The sequence below is a fragment of the Grammomys surdaster genome, unplaced genomic scaffold (genome assembly GCF_004785775.1).
Source record: "Grammomys surdaster isolate TR1022 unplaced genomic scaffold, NIH_TR_1.0 193, whole genome shotgun sequence".
NCBI lineage: Eukaryota > Metazoa > Chordata > Mammalia > Rodentia > Muridae > Grammomys > Grammomys surdaster.
In genome coordinates, this window is record NW_021604638.1 from 6208179 (window position 1) to 6221218 (window position 13040).

At 48.8% G+C, this 13040-nt stretch overlaps 1 protein-coding gene across 4 annotated transcripts in view; it reads left to right on the forward strand.

The window, feature by feature from the left end:
• Positions 1-13040, forward strand: part of Atp9a (ATPase phospholipid transporting 9A (putative)) — a 106887-nt gene that overhangs the window by 66992 nt on the left and 26855 nt on the right. For all 4 annotated transcript variants that reach the window (XM_028769539.1, XM_028769536.1, XM_028769538.1 and 1 more), the window contains 2 exons: positions 3978-4190; positions 11759-11920. In XM_028769539.1, coding sequence (XP_028625372.1) covers positions 3978-4190; positions 11759-11920 — 375 coding nt within the window. The remainder of the gene's footprint in view (positions 1-3977; positions 4191-11758; positions 11921-13040) is intronic.

A 13040-nucleotide genomic window follows, 5' to 3' on the forward strand; every position in this document is an offset into this window, starting at 1 on the left:
ACACTGAGCACAGCTGGATGAGGTTCAGGGCAGAGCAGGCACACTGAACACAGCTGGATGAAGTTCAGCTTATCCTTACTCTCCAGAGCTGTGGTGTGTGACCTGCAGGCCCCAAGGAGGTGTTCACAGGATGACACATGGGGCACAGGGAGAGGAGACTAGCGTGTGTTTGCATGACATTCCACCTCGCAAATTCACACAGCCCCGACCTCTCCTGAGACTTGGGAGCTTGACCCCAGGACCTCTGTGGAATTTATCAGATGGGAGTTGGTCAGGTGTGGTCCTTGACACGGCCTTCCTCCAGAAGGAGCCGGAATTCTACCTTTGTTTATCCTCTGCGTGTCCCCTTGCAGACGGCGGTTTACAAGCGCCCAGGTGACCAGTGTAAAGAGTGTGATTGTAACTAAATGGACCTCATAAAGCATGGTGCTCTCAAGCACTCTGGAAGGGAAGCTCTAGATTATCACTACAAGGCCAAACAAACAGAAGGAAACGGCCAGTTCATCATGAGGTAAAACTCCTACCAGGCTAGGAGATAGGAGGAAGTCCTCCTGGCTTGATTATTAATACCATTACAAACATTGAAATATAATCTAAAACCTATACATCTAATGCTTTAAACTTTTAAAAACACTTAGATATTTTATTTTTTGAGCGGGGGGTGGGGGGCATGCGCATAGAAGTCAAGGATGATTTGCAGGCATTAGCTTAGTTCTCTCTGTCTACCATGTTAGGTCTAGGCATGGAACTCAGCTTTACCCGCTGAGCCAGCTCACCAGTTCCTCCAGTGTTTTAAGATACACATATTTAAAATTCATGCATACACATGTGAGCATGTGCGCGCGCACGCACGCACATGCACACGGCACTGGCTTTTTTGCCTTTCTCCCTCTGTAGGATGACCAGGACCAGGGAGTTTTCTCCAGGGCAAAAAGAACCTTCACCCATCCCTTTGGATGCTATGTCTGTTTTTGTTTTTCCCTTGGTATTTTTTTAATTGGATATTTTATTTATCTACATTTCAGATGTCATCCTCTTTCTCCATTTCCCCTCCCTAGAACCCCCTTATCCCATCCCCCCTCCTCCTTTGTGCTTTTATACCATTTTAATTACATGCAAGTCTTAATGTCAGTTCTAGGTTGAGGAACTAACAATACAGTAGGTGCTAATAGTCAAGGAACAAGCAAAACAATCAACGCAGATAGTCAAAGAACAAGCAAGGCATTAAACAAAATTCCATGAACACTCCCGTGATCACTGTCCCTTGGTATTTTTTAAGCAAGAAGAAATGTGTGGGAGTTAAGGGGTCTGTGAGGCAGAGGTTTCCAATGAACACAGTCAGATGAGAGAAAGTCTTCTATGTGGGGTGGGCAGCTGTCACAGGCCTGGCAGAATGCTCATCATTGGAGGCTCTGACACACACACACCTTTATGCACACATAACACACTGTAAAGACACACACACACACACACACATATATATAAACATACATACATATATACACACAAGTACTCCCCATTCCTCACCCAAACATAAATCACAAACACATACACTCACACACCATACACTCATATATATGCACACATACATACACATACACTGCACACATACGTGTACACATATACACTATACATACATCACATACACCACATATACACAAACACACACGTATACACACACACATACACAATACATATGCATACATACCATACATATAGACAATACATATACGTACACCATACACACACCTACACACATGTATACTATACACACATCAATTGAAAACGATAGCTTCCGCTTTAATGGTCATTTCCTCTCCACCCTGAGACATCTTACCAGGAAGTGGAGAGGACGGTGTAAGAAGCTAGGAAGTGGGGATGATCTGCCATCTTCCACACCTTCCGATTGCCCGAGGAGTGCTTCCCTGGTTGGGGATGGCGGCCTCTGTGGGACTCCAGCTGTCCTGATTCTCTGGGCCTGGCTTGGGAGTTTCTCCCAGAACAGAATTCCCCACAGCTGGTGGGCAGCCCTTGTCCCAAACAGTAGCAGAAGCGCTGGCTCCTGTGCGGTACCCGAAATCTGATGACTTTCTGCTCCAGAAGTTGTCCCTGGAGATCTCTCAGCTCCTCGCCCTGGCCTCCGGCTGCTCACGCTCTCCAGCCCCAGCAGTTGCCTCGCCAGAGGCTTCCTGTTGACCCCGATCTGAAGTAACATCCAGTCCAGGTGCTGAGGGTTGTGGGCAAAAATGAAAGCAGGACTTGGCAGTGCCGTACATAACACACATTTACTAGGACATAAATTACAGACCAGGAGAGTGTCATCTCCAGCAGGGGGAGCGTCTCTGTAAACCTTCAGTCTCCTGGATAATTGTAAAGTTAAAAAAAAACCCTCATAATTAAAAGCACTCGGCTAATGAGTGGTAGAAGCCGGGGTTCTGATCCCTGGCTCTTAATTATTGTTACCATGTTGTGCCCTTTGACCTGGAAGTGCAACTGGTGTGCTCTTGACACCAGAGGTTAACAGAGCAGGAAGCCAGAGCCCTGTGTGTCCACACAACACGCCGAGTAATTTAGTAATTGTCTAATTATCCGAGGATCTAATAGCCACTACTAAAAATAGTATTAACATTTAAACGAATGTCACCTTGTTTCTCAGGCCATCTGTTCTTGCTTCAGGCCAACCATGTGTCATGGGTGTTATGCATCATGTGTGGTAAAGTTTCCTCCTGGGTGTACATACTTTCAGTGGAACCTGCAATCCAGGAACCCCATAAGCATTTCGAGTCTTCCTGTTTAGCTGTTACAGGCAACCCTTTGTCCAGAATGGCCACTCTGAGCTGCTCCACACCTCTGATTTAATATCTGTTTGTGTGTGGTGTACATGTGTGTGTTCATGTGCCAGGGCACACGTGTGGAGGTCAGAGGGCAGTCTTCAGGAGTCTGTAGGTCCTGGGGACCAAGCCTGTGTCAAGCACCTTGGCCCACTGAGCCATCTTGCTGGGCCTTAGTATTTAGTATTCTTAGAAATGGAGGAAAACCATGCCGAGAATTCCCCCTACCCCTACTTTAGGGATTGTTTGTGTGCTTGTTATTTACTTGAGATTCTAATGTAGTCCAGGCTAGCCTCCTTGAACTTCTGATCCTCCTACCTCTGCTTCTCCAGTGATGGAAGCCGGTGTGTCATGCCATATTGTATGGGGTGGTGTGGAGCTGAAGGCTTCGAGCATCCTGGCCAGACACCCATGAGTCGTGCCATACCTCCGAGCACAAGTAGATACTTGGTTTTTCATTCATTCAGCCACACCTCTCCAGCCAGCTCTGGCTGCTGGGACCATGATGATAATGAACTCACACTGACAGCCTCTGTCCTTGGGCCAGTGGGGAGAAAGTTACCATGAGAACGAGCCTGGTTTAGGTGACAAAGACGGCAAGGCACGGGAATGGCAGGCCTGATCTGCTGTGAGGGGTGAATGGAGCTGAGATCCTTAGGGGCTTCAAGGGCCCCTCTGAGTTGGATTGAGTGGGGTAGCTCAATCCAAGAGCCTTGCTTGTCTGTGACCATTGATACTCTGCCCCTCCTCTGCAAATGGAGATCTGGGTGGTGAGACTGGGCAAGCCACTCTTGCAGAATTCCGGAGGGAACAGGATTGCAGGCAGAGGGTACTGGAAGGGCAAAGGCTCCAAGGCAGTGAGTGGAGCAGGGAGGGACGATGATGTTGGAGCCCAGAAAGTTCCACCATGGCCTGTCGGATGGGCCCAACACTGAGGGAGAGGACCGGATGCTGAGCTGTGTGTTGACGCCAGCATCTCCTTCAGTTGCTTCCCACCTTGCTTGGTTGCTCTGTTGTTTTGTATTGGGGATTGAACCCAGGGTCTCAGATACGGATAAACCCAGCGTCCTACATGTTGATCAGAAGGGAAACACCACCATTACTGTGACATGTCCAGACCCCTTGTCTCTCTGCTCCTCTCCACAGCAGTCCCAGGACCCACCGGCTCAGAAGGGCCCCACGGTCACTACCAAGGTACGAAGGACCATGAGCAGCCGCGTCCATGAGGCTGTGAAGGCCATCGCGCTCTGCCACAACGTGACACCCGTGTACGAGTCCAACGGCGTGACGGACCAGGCTGAGGCTGAGAAGCAGTTTGAGGACTCATGCCGGGTGTACCAGGCATCCAGCCCAGATGAGGTAACCCCGGCTGGGGAGGGTCTTAGCTGCTCCACTTCCTCATCTCTAGTCTGTGTAACCCTGACTGTCCATGTTAGCTCTAGGCCTGGCCTTCTCGGTTCCCTCCCTCCTGCCTACAGAACCTGACTTCTGATTACAGCAACCATTTTTCATTTTGGGGGACAGTCTTAGGGTTTCTATTCCTGTACAAATATGACCAAGATGCAAGTTGGGGAGGAAAGAATTTATTCAGCTTACACTTCCACATTGCTGTTCATCACCAAAGGAAGTCAGGACTGAACTCAAGTAGGTCAGGAAGCAGGAGCTGATGCAGAGGCCATGGAGGGTGCTGCTTACTGACTTACTCCCCCTGGCTTGCTCGGCTTGCTTTGTGGTGCTGTGGGATAGCTCAATCCAAGAGCCTTGCTTGTCTGTGACCATTGATACTCAAAACAAACGTTTTAGGAGAAATCTTGCTGCTCTCAATTGTGAGCTAGGGACCCTGAGTATGTGGAGGGGTAGATGGGGAGGCGGGGCTGGACTCTGATCCACTGTTGTAAGTGATGACGTCATTGCCTCTTCAGCTCATTGGGTTTAGTCCTTTGCACCTTGTCTTCTTTCAGGAGCAGAATTGGGACTGTCCAGTGTTTGGGCTGTGAGAAAGGACAGTATTTTTTTTGGTAGTTTGTGACTGGGGACCGGGATCATGTGTGGGCGTGTGGTGATATTGGAGTTTGAGACACTGACACTCTGCACGGTGTGTCTGCTCTGCCAGCTGTGGAAGTGGCAGGTCCAGCATGCCAACCTCCTCTCTGCCGAGGGTCACTGTGTCTGATTGAGGGCTGTGGGAGGGTGTTCTGAAGTGATCTCGTCATCTGTTCTTCTGAGTGGGATTCACATTGTCCTGTTTCTCCAAGTTTCTGATGTGTGATTAAAAACAGCAGCAGGGATTTTTATTTTTTATTTTTTATTTTATTTTTAATTTTTTTTTGTCTCTGGAGCCCCTCACATTCTTGGAGGATCTGATATTAAGAAAAAATTTTTTTAGCCGGGTGGTGGTGGCACACGCCTTTAATCCCAGCACTTGGGAGGCAGAGGCAGGCGGATTTCTGAGTTCGAGGCCAGCCTGGTCTACAGAGTGAGTTCCAGGACAGCCAGGGCTACACAGAGAAACCCTGTCTCGAAAAACCAAAAAAAAAAAATTCTTTTTCTTTAAATTACATTTTCTTACTTATGTGTGTGTGTGTTAATTCGTGTGCCACAGAGCATGTGTGGTCCTCAGAGGACAACTTTAAAGAGTTAATTCCTTCCTTCTGCCATGTGGATTCTGGCGCTGAGACTCAGGCTCTCAGCATCGGCAGCAAGTACTGTTATCTGCCAAACTATCTTGCCAGCCTCCTCTATATCTGAATCAATCTCCCCCCCATATATGTATATATGTATATATGTATGTATATATATGTATGTCTATGTATGTATATGTATACACACACACATATATATATATACATATACACACACATATAATTTGTGTGTATGTGTGTGAGAACACCAGCTGTGGTGTACACTTGGAGCTCAGAAGACAACTTCTGAGAGCTGTTTTCCTCCTCCTACAGTGGATTCTAGGGATTGGACTCAGATCACCAGCCTCCAGCACTTAGGGCTTTTATACACTGAGCTGTCTCACCGGCCCCCCCCTTAAACCCTGTTTAAAAAAATAACTTAATTAATTTTTAAATGCAGCTCATATCTTTAGCATATTATAGAAAGAGAAGTAAGCTAGTCCACAGAGGCTGTAGCCACTGTTAATCCTTTGTAGATCTGCCTTCTAAATGGTTTTAACGGCTTCTACCAGAGTGTTTATATAAACATGCCACATGACAGGAGGAAGACTTGCTTGCACAGGTGAGATTTTCAAGAAAGCAGCATTGTTCCTGTCCTGAGTCCCTGGGGGATTCCATTTGAATTTGGCTGGGTCCAACAACGCCTTTGAAAGTCACTATCAGCAAAACCTTGTAGCATCCCAAGGTCAGCTTGTTGGAACACAGGAGAGCAGGCTGCCTGCTGCTCCCTAGCGGCTGGAGTGATCTCTGCTAGTCACAGGGGACCCTTCCTGTTGCAGAAACAGGATTTTCTAAATGTATTGCCCATGCATGGTCAGCTGTGAGCGTCTCTGCATTCAGCTATGGGTCACAGCCTCAGAGTGTGCACAGGGCCCTCCCTGCCCATGTGGGGAAGGAACATTGTTCTGTGTGGCCCTGGCTGTCCTAGAACTCACTTTGTAGATGGGGTTGTGGGGGGGGGGCGAGGAGAGGAGAGAAAATGAGGATATGCTTGGGAGATGGCTCTGGGTAAAAGGCTGACCACACAAGCAAGAAGAACAGAGTTCAGATCCCCAGAGAGCCTGTGTAAGTACAGAGTGGGCATGGCAGCCCTGCCGGCCCACCTATAGTCCAGCCTCGGAAGGCAGAGACGGGAGATGCTGGAGCGGCATCTGTACTGCTATCCTAGGGATGGATGGTGGCCTCATCAGCGAGCTCTAGGCTTGATTGAGACACCCCACATGGGCCACGATACCCAATGGAAGGAAGGAAGTAGATGTCAGATCTCTCCTTCCTTCCAGGTTTTGAATCACGAGCTGGGATGTGTACTTATGTAATTAAAAGTAAGTTGGGGCTCTTACTCTTACTCTCTTGCCTCTAGCTTCTCCTCGCCCTTCCTCCCTTCCCTTCCCCCTCTCTCCACATGGTCATGGCCGGCCTCCTCTTCTCTCCTCTTTCTCCACCATCTTCTCCCGTTTCTCTCCCTACCTTTGCCCTCTGCCCTGAATAAACCCCCTCCCCTTTAAAAAAAAAAAGAAAGAAAGAAAGTAAGTTGGGGGGCGGGGCTGGAGAGATGGCTCAGCGGTTAAGAGCACTGACTGCACTTCCAGAGGTCCTGAGTTCAATTCCCAGCAACCACATGGTGTCTCACAACCATCTGTAATGGGATCTGATACCTTCTTCTGGTGTGTCTGAAGGCAGCGACAGTGTATTCACATACATAAAATAAATAAAATCTTAAAAGTAAGCGTGTGCGCAGCAGAATATTTCATCAGCCGAGAGGGTAGCAAGTGAACCCCGATAGGCTCTTCCAGCTGTCAGTCTAGCACCTTGTTTCTCAGCCTTCCTCACGCTGCAACCTTCTAATACAGTTCCTCATGCTATGAGGACCCTCAAACAGAATTATTTCATTGCTCCTCTATAGCTGTAACTTTGTCACTGTTATGAATCATAGTGTAAACAACTCTGTTTTCCAGTGGTCTTGTGGAGGTGTTTGCCCACAGGATTGAGAACTACTGTTCTAGAGAATTTTTTTTTTTTTTTCTGAGACAGGGTCTTATGCAGCCCAGGCTGGCTTCAAGCTTGCTTTGTAGCCGAGGAGGAGTTTGAACTTCTGATCCTCCTGTCTCTACATCCAAGTTCTGGGATTGGGGGTCCGTCAGCACGGTCTGTTTTATCCACTGCTGGAGATGGAGCCCAGGGCTTTATGTGCGTTATTTCAGCACTGTCAACGGAGCCACACCCCATCCCTCCATAAGCATCTGTACTCGTACTCACCCAAGGGCAACACACATGCACACACACACACACACACACACACGCATACACAAGCACACACACACACACATGCATACATAAGCACATGCACACACACTCATGCACATGCACACACACACACTCATGCACATGCACACATACACACTCATGCACATGCACACATACACACTCATGCACATGCACACATACACACTCATGCACATGCACACACACTCATGCACATGCACACACACACTCATGCACACGCGCACACACGCACACATAGGACATGGTCATTTTGTATGGCTCTTTATTAATTTGTCAGTTTTAAATTAAAAAAAATTAGAGAAAACTACTGCCTGTCAGTGTATTAGTTTGTAGCAATACCACAGACTGGTCACCTTGTGAACCACGGAGCTTACTTCTCAGGGTTGTGGAGGCTGTGATTATAGAGCAGAGTGCCAGCAGCTTTGGTGCCTGGAGGGCTTCCCTTCTGGTTCCTACCAGACCATCTTTTCGCTGTCTCCCATAGAAGAGGGGCGCGCTCTCCCGAGTCCCCTCTCTCAGTCCTCACCTCATCTCCAGAGCCCACTGCACTGGGGATAAGGTTTCAGCATTGATGGATTCCACATACCCAGATGATAATTCTTCAGCCCAGAACCATCAGGTCCAACACTTAATGAGGGATTTTCAAAGACTCACCATTGGAATCTTTGAAAGGTGAAAGTGAGGGCTGGCAGTGTGGCTCAGTAGATAGTGTCTGCCTCGCATGCATAAGGCCCTGGGTTCTGTCCCCAGTACGGCATAAATCAGATACAATGAATGGTGCATGCCTGTAATCCCAGCAGTTGGGAGGTGGAGGCAATATGAGCAGGAGTCCAAGGCTATCCTCGGCTGTTTGAAGCTAGCCTGAACTACATAAGACCCTGTCTCAAAATAAATAAGTATGTATGGATATTCACTGTTCCAAGTTGAAAGCTTTGTAATCCTGGCTGACCGAGAGCATTTCTCAAAGCAGGGTTGACTCATAAGAGTGATTTCTAGCTGATTTCAAATTAAGTTAATCTCCATAAATGGAAACCAAGTTAAAGATCTGATGTCTGATTTGGATTAGACAACCAAGTCAAAATGTCTAAGAGATAGGATTAAATTCTCTTAATAAAAACGTAATGTGTATGGGTGTTTGCCTGCATGTATGTATGTCCCTATCATGTGTATGTGTGTCCGATGCCCAGGGAGGCATCATATCTCCAGGATATGCCCAGAAGAGGATTTTATATCTCCTGGACCTGGAGTTACAGATGGTCATTGAGCGGCCCTGTGAGTGCCAGGATTCGAACCTGGGTCAAGTTCTCTTAACCACTGAGCCATTCCTTCTCATCCCTGAAGATAGGATCTTGCAAACGGAGAACTCACTTGCTTGAAATTGTGTATTTAAAGAAGCTTTGAGGAGGCAGACAGGGACCTCAGACGTGAGACGCAGCATGATCCACCTTGGGGACTAACAGGATCAGCCAGGGTGACACCCAGGCAGTATAGAAGAAATCTGTCAGAAGCAGAACCGAGAGCCCCATGGGGAGCACACAGGAGTGTGTTATGGGATGTGAGCACACAGGTGGGCAGCACTGCCTAGGATCCCCTGGAGAACAAACTCAGGAATACACAGTGGTTTGACTGTAAACACTGGTATATCTTCATACAGGGCTGCAAACCAGTATGCACTCAGGAAACTGTACTTTGAACTTTGACCTCCCCTGAGCTAGTCTTGTGTGATCTGACTATGTCTCCTGGGGACACTTGTTGGGGTGCAGCTTCCAGCCACCCCACAGTTGTAGGCAAGACAACAGGTACTTCACAGTGTAGAATCTGGCTGAGCCAAGGGTTTCAGTGGGTTTTTGCACCTGATAAAATTTCCCTTTAGGGTATGATGATTGGTTTCTCTTATTTCCAGCAAGCCACCAAATGTCCACCAGGTGACCCAGTTTCCCCTTTCCCAGTTTAACCACAGTTACCCAGTTAACCCTCTCCAAAGACTTGTCTCCTCAACCCCCTTAAGACTAAGCTTCATGAGAAGTGGGGGTGCCTTTCTTCCTCATCGCCAGGATCTCATGCAGCCCAGAATTATCAAGAGGTTGGCCTTGACCCTCTGATCCCCCTGTCCTCCCTCCTGAGTGCTGGGATTACAGGCATGCCCACCATGCCTGGCTTATGAAGTGCTGGAGCTCAGGCCCAGGGCTTCTGCATTTGGGGCCTACACTCCGCCAACCGAGCAGCCTCCAGCCTTGGAAAGCCCTTTGCGTGGTTGCCTGTGCCTTGCCCGCAGGTGACCGGCTGTGAGAAGTTTAGTGTGGAGCTGTCACAACCCTGGTCTGCAGGTCAGACAGGTGTCTGACAGGTCTCAGACATCAGATCAGGCAGTAGTGCAGCCACGCAGCTCCTGTCTGGTCCGGTCACCAGTGTGTTTCCTCCAGACTGTACATACTAGTCAGGGGTCTCCAGGGGAGCAGACAGGGTGCATTTTTATATAACAGGGATTTGTTAGAATGGACCATAGGCTCCTGTCCGTTTAGACCAGCTGGCTGTCTACCCACTGAAGGTCCAAAAACCCAGGGATTGTTCAGGCCACACGGCGGCAGATCTCAGCTGTTCTTCGGTAGATACTGGGATCCTGAAGATGTAGGCTTTAATGCAGGATGGAATGGATCATTAGGAGTAAGGGCAGGCAGGCGAAGAGAGCAAGCTTTCTCCCACGCCCTTTATGTTGGCTGCCAGCAGAAGGTGTGGCCCGGATTAAAGGTGGGTCTTCCCACCTCAGAAGGTCCAGATCAGAAGTGAGTCTTCCCGTCTCAAATGATTTAATTAAGAAAACAGAATCTCTCAGCCGGGCATCGGTGGCCCACACCTCTAATCTCAGCACTTGGGAGGCAGAGGCAGGTGGATCTCTGTGAGTTTGAAGCCAGCCTGGTCTACAGAGTTAGTTCTAGGACAGCCAGGGCTGCATAGAGAGATGTTACTTGAAAAACCAGAATGAATGAAAGAATTCATTTATTCATTCCTCACAGTTGTGCCTAGCTGCTTGAGTTTTAGCTAATTCCAGATGTTGACAGCCATCGTGCTATACCTCCCATGGCTGCCAGTTCCTTCCCCTATCCTAAAGCCTCCAGTGTCAGCAGAATTCAGTCCCTGGCAACAGCTCTCTGTGGGTTGTCTAGAAAGACCACAGTCGTACTCTTAATCCCACCTGTGCCATCCACATCCCCGGAAAGGCGCGTTTTCCCAGCCTTAGAGATCATCAACTTTCAAGTCATGGCAGTGTGTCCTAGTGACACAATTTACGTGATTCAGGAAGGGCTTCTGACTGGCCCGGGATTGACATTCTCCCATAGGCCTCCTATGACTCTGCTAAGGTAGATCTGGCCTGTCTGAGTGTTGGGGACACCAGACTGGCCCTCCAGGAGTTGACTGCCCTGGACCTCTGACCCTGACACCGACAAGTTGCAGGTTGCCTCCTGGCCTGGCCCTCGCCACTTCTCCATCACTTGTGGGCAGTTCCATGAAGTGTTGAGTCAGTGTTCCTGGCTGGCAGACCAGTCTCCCTGGCTCTGTCCTCAGGGGCTGTGCTATGCATGTCATCACCATAGCGATCCCTGGGCTATACCTCCAGGCTGCTAGTAGTATCTCCTTCCAAGTCGAGATAGCCACAAAGGCTCCAGACGTTGTTGCAAGCTCTTTCCCTTCCCACCCCGATTCAGAGCACTAAAGACTAGAGCATGTCTAATGGACAGTGTATCCAGCCAAAGGAGAGCCAGGGGTGAAGAGCCCCTGATGCCCTGCCCTTTCTTGTCATACGAGTAGCAGCAGGCTTGGAGTAAAGCCTTCCAGAGATAACTGTGCTTACGGGGTCCAGGGCTGTGTCCGCCAGACCAGATGAGTCCCTTCTGTCCCCGTCTTCCATCCTCCTTCCGTGTTCATGTGCGAGGTGCCTGACCTTCCACGCTCTGTTATCTCCAGGTGGCTCTGGTCCAGTGGACAGAAAGCGTGGGACTGACGCTGGTGGGTCGAGACCAGTCCTCCATGCAGCTGAGGACCCCTGGTGACCAGATCCTGAATCTCACCATCCTGCAGGTCTTCCCGTTCACCTATGAGAGCAAGCGGATGGGCATCATCGTGCGGGTGAGTCCGGCCCCCTCCCGCCCCTCAGCATCCTCTTCCGAGTGTGTGTCAGGGGCTCTTACGTCTTGCTGGGGCCTCATGACTGACACCCAGACTGGAAGGGAGTGTGATTCCCTGTGCAGGAAGAAAATGAGCTCTTCCGGTGGACACAGCGGCTCAGCCAGCAGCCTGTGCTGCGTCTGGCTGTGAAGCACTGAGTATGTATCTTCTCATTCTCGGTCATAAAAAACTACATTTTAAATTTATTCAGTCGATATGAACAGGAGTCAGGGAGGAACATACTGTGTATGTGTGGTCTGTGTGCGCGTGCGTGTGTTCATTCGTGCGTGCGTGCGTGTGTGTTGTCTTTCTTACCACATGGATCCCGGAACTCAAGTTCACACTGTCAGACTTAGCAGCAAGCCCCTTAACCTTCTGCACCAGCTCGTTGGTCCTCACAGTTTTCTTTTCCTCTCTCTCTGTGTATCTTGCTATGTGGGAGTTTAGCGTCTTGCACATACTAAGCAAGTCAAACTCTCAGTCTCTATCTCTCCTCTCCCTCCCTCTCCCTTCCCCCTGCCCTCTCCTCTACTGAACTCAGGTCCTCTGGAAAGAGCAGGAGTTGTCCCTCCAGCCTGCCTCCTGTCTTTCATAGATAGAACTCAGTCAGATTCATATTTGCGCCTCAGTGCTTGGGAGGCTGAAATCAGAGCTCACTGTGAGTTCAAAGCCAGCCTGTGTCATTCAGGGTGAGACCCTGCCTCCGAATAACAAAGGCGCAAGAAAAAATTCACAAAGCGTAAAATAACCTTTAAAACCATAACCATTTAAAAGCTGTTGTAGTTTAAGTATGGAGTGTTCCACAGGCTCCTGAGTCTGTACACACTCAGAATAACCAATGAAAATATGATTACAAAGAAAAGGAAGGGGATGGAGAGATGGCTCAGAGGTTAAGAACACTGACTGCTCTTCCAGAGGTCCTGAGTTCAATACCCAGCAACCACATGGTGGCTCACAACCATCTGTAATGGGATCTGATGCCCTCTTCTGGTGTGTCTGAAGACACAGTGTGCTCATATAAAATAAACCTTTAAAAAGAAAGAAAGAAAGAAAGAAAGAAAGAAAGAAAGAAAGAAAGAAA